At 48.1% G+C, this 3,602-nt stretch overlaps 1 protein-coding gene across 1 annotated transcript; it reads right to left on the bottom strand.

Moving 5' to 3' along the window:
- On the bottom strand, nt 1-3,455 carry LOC121535484 (zona pellucida sperm-binding protein 3). The gene is made up of 7 exons (XM_041842607.2): nt 2,428-3,455; nt 2,232-2,350; nt 2,054-2,157; nt 1,807-1,984; nt 1,537-1,740; nt 188-279; nt 1-106 (listed from the first exon to the last, which is right to left on the bottom strand). The coding sequence occupies exons 1-7, from the start codon at nt 2,899-2,901 to the stop codon at nt 60-62; spliced, it is 1,218 nt and encodes a 405-aa protein (XP_041698541.1). The 5' UTR covers nt 2,902-3,455; the 3' UTR covers nt 1-59.
- Between the last annotated feature and the right edge of the window lie 147 nt (nt 3,456-3,602).

The raw sequence follows: 3,602 nt of genomic DNA, 5'->3' as shown, positions 1-3,602 counted from the left end.
TGCATTTTAAGAGTTTATTTCCCCAAAACAAATGTATAAAGACTACTGTAATATTACTCTTAGACAATTACAGGGCCCAGGGTAGCGTCGCCTTCCCACTGAAAATCTGAGGAGAGTAGAAAACACACATTACAAGTGACGGGCTAAAAACAGCGTGATAAGATAAAGCTCTGGCTTTTACACCTACCTGAATCACTGTCCAGATCATTAGCCTTGCTCACAGCACAGCTGGAGTCACAGCAGCCACAAACCTGGTCATCCCCACCTGCAGCCTTCCACCTACAGATAAATATGGTTCGTTTATATAGCAGCATGTAATGAAGGTAATATACCCACACCTCAGCATTCAACACCACAGTACCCTCCAAGCTCACCATTAAACTAGAGGCCCTGGGTCTGAGCCCTGCCCTGTGCAACTGGGTCCTGGAGTTCCTGACAGGCCACCCCTAGGTGGTGAAGGTAGGAAACATCTCCACTTCGCTGATCCTCAACACTGGGGCCCCACAAGGGTGCGTGCTCAGCCCCCTCCTGTACTCCCTGTTCACCTATGACTGCGTGGCCAAGCACGCCTCCAACTCAATCAAGTTTGCAGACAACACAACAGTAGTAGGCTTGATTACCAACAATGACAAGACCGCCTACAGGGAGGTGGTGAGGGCTCTGGGAGTGCGGTGCCAGGAAAATAACCGCTCACTCAACGTCAACAAAGGAGATGATCGTGGACTTCAAGAAACAGCAGAGGGTGCACCCCCCCAATCCACGGGACCGCAGTGGAGAAGGTGGAACGCTTCAAGTTCCTTGGCGTACACGTCACTGACAAACTGAAGTGGTCCACCCACACAGATAGTGTGGTGAAGGCGCAATAGCGCCTCTTCAACCTCAGGAGGCTGAAGTAATTTGGTTTGGCACCTAAAACCCACAAACTTTTACAGGTGCACAATAGAGCATCCTGTCGGGCTGTATCACCGCCTGGTACGGCAACTGCACCGCCTGCAACCACAGGGCTCTCCAGAGGGTGGTGCGGTCTGCCGAACGCATTACCGGGGCAAACTACCCGCCCTCCAAGACACAGCACCCGATGTCACAGGAAGGCCAAAAAGATCAAGGACAACCACCCGAGCGACTGCCTGTTCACCCCGCTATCATCCAGAAGGCGAGGTCAGTACAGGTGCATCAAAGCTGGGACCGAGAGGCTGAAAAACAGCTTCTATCTCAAGGCCATCAGACTGTTAAATAGCCATCACTAGCACCTTAGAGGCTGCTGCCTATTGAAATCACTGGCCACTTTAATGTTTACATATCCTGCACTACTCATCTCATATGTATATACTGGATTCTATATCTTAGTCCATGCCACTGCTTGTCCATATATGTATATATTCCATTCCTTACTAGATGTATGTATGTTGTGAAATTGTTAGATATTACTGCACTGTCGGAGCTAGAAGCACAAGCATTTCGCTACATCCGCAATAACTGCTAAACACGTGTATGTGACAAATACAATTATTTGATCTGAACTTAGTTTATACATACCCATCTGTGAAGGAGCAGGCCTTGTTCTCAGCATCAATGGGGGAAGAGGCTGCAGTTGCTTTCAGATGACATGTTATGTAGAGCTGTTGGGAATCATTCCGTGGTTGGAACCTGAAGGACTCCAGCTGAAACTGGATCTTGTCATCCTTGGATCTGGACAGGAACTGGGAGCTGGAGCCGGTCAGCTTGGCATCAACCAGACATCTGAGGAGACCAAGGGTCAACGTTAGGCTTCAGGGGTCACATTTAAGGTAATATAAATAAACTCACCCATGGTTCTCAATGAAAGAGTATCTAGGGACAGTGTTGACATCAGGCGCCAAGGTGGCGACACAGCGGTCCACAAAGATACGGAGGGGAACGTGGTGGTAGGGCATGACCGAAGCTTCCATGTTGATGACGTCACCAAGATAGTAATGGTTGGAGGGCCTCTCAAACTGCCAGTCAGCTGGAAAGACAAGTAGCATGTTAGTGGTGGTTTACACAGAGGAAGAGGCTTCCAGTCAGGTTTACCCACCAGTCATTAACCTCAGGGAGAAGTAGAGGAGCTCCTCTGCCACCATGTTGGAGGTGTAGGGGATCCAGGTCGGCTTCAGGGCATTGCTGCTCACATCGTGATTCCTTGAAACAAACATTGATTTCTCAAGCCTCAGAATAATAGGCATTATCAAAGTGAAGAACCCAACAATAGTTACCTCAAGTAGTGGCACTCAATATCAACCATAGCTGCACTGGTCTTCACTATAGAAGTGTTAGCAAGAGGTTTTGGCTCATGGACAAGAGTGAAGGTGTAGATCAGCACATCCTCCGTCATCTAGGAACACAAATTATGTCTCAGACAAGAATAACGATTCCCATTCTTCAGGAAGTTGAACAGCAGAAGTGACATACCGTCAGCTCACTGCCACAGCCATCCAGCGCTGATTCAAAGGTGAGCACATGAGCTTCAACATCCTCCTCAGTGGCAGCACAGCCTCCTAGAGTGATACGCTCTGGCTGGATGAGCCAGCCAAGTAGGTCCTGCTTCACCTCCACACGGACCACACTCTCCCCACACCGAGCCACCACCCTGTTGGCCACCACCTGCTGCGGCCACTCAAACACAGTGGGCTTGTGCTCAGGCTTTTCAACTTCAGCATAGGTCCAAGTCAGAGACGTCGCAAATGTCTGTGAGTTCTCAGGCTCTTCAACAGCCTTGCTAAGGTCCTGTCTTACAGGCTCTTCTTGCACTGGCTTCTGAGCGTCAAACCTGGCTGGGACTTCATCATGCAGAAATCCTGATATCCGCCTGGAGTCCCAAGCATCACTAACACAGCTAAAGGCCACAACCAACAGAAGCCCTGCAGATACTTGCCTGAAATCCATCACTGCAAATACATCTGCACTATTCTTCTCAATACTGCTGTAGTCTGTCAACCCATTTTATAGCCTCTTTGTCTGATCGAGACAAACCCCTTCAGCAATCAGCTTGATTCTGGTCCAGACCTGACTAACCAAACAGGTGCTGAGGAATGTGAGGTTGATTGTCATTTAGTTACCATTGGCCACCTCCCTGCAGACAAAATCAAGTACACCTGGGGCTTATTGAGGAGGGCTCAACTTTACAGAGCGTTCATAGAAATGCATTATGTAGAACAGACTTGTCTATATAGTATAAAAAATGGTGTCAATTCCATTGTATTTCTATCAGCAATATTTTATGCTGCATATGGGTTGCAACTGCAACCTACTGAACCCTCCGTTTATTCAGTGGGTACAGGGCAGAACAATCTATAGCTATGCTCCACTTCAAAGACTTTTATGTATCAGTCCCTGTAATATATCAATGATTGAAGGCATGGTAAGTGCAGAAACATATTAGTGCAGGACATATAGTCCCGTCTAGCTCAGTTGGTAGAGCATGGCGTTTGCAACGCCAGGGTTGTGGGTTCGTTTCCCACGGGGGGTCAGTATGAAAATGTATGCACTCACTAACTGTAAGTCGCTCTGGATAAGAGTATCTGCTAAATGACTGAAATGTAAAATATTAGGTCAGTGATTACCTCCAAGGTGGGAAAGGGGTGCAT

Source organism: Coregonus clupeaformis, chromosome 21 (assembly GCF_020615455.1).
Source record: "Coregonus clupeaformis isolate EN_2021a chromosome 21, ASM2061545v1, whole genome shotgun sequence".
NCBI lineage: Eukaryota > Metazoa > Chordata > Actinopteri > Salmoniformes > Salmonidae > Coregonus > Coregonus clupeaformis.
The sequence above is the reverse complement of the archived record's forward strand: the minus strand, read 5'-3'. Positions and strand labels throughout refer to the sequence as shown.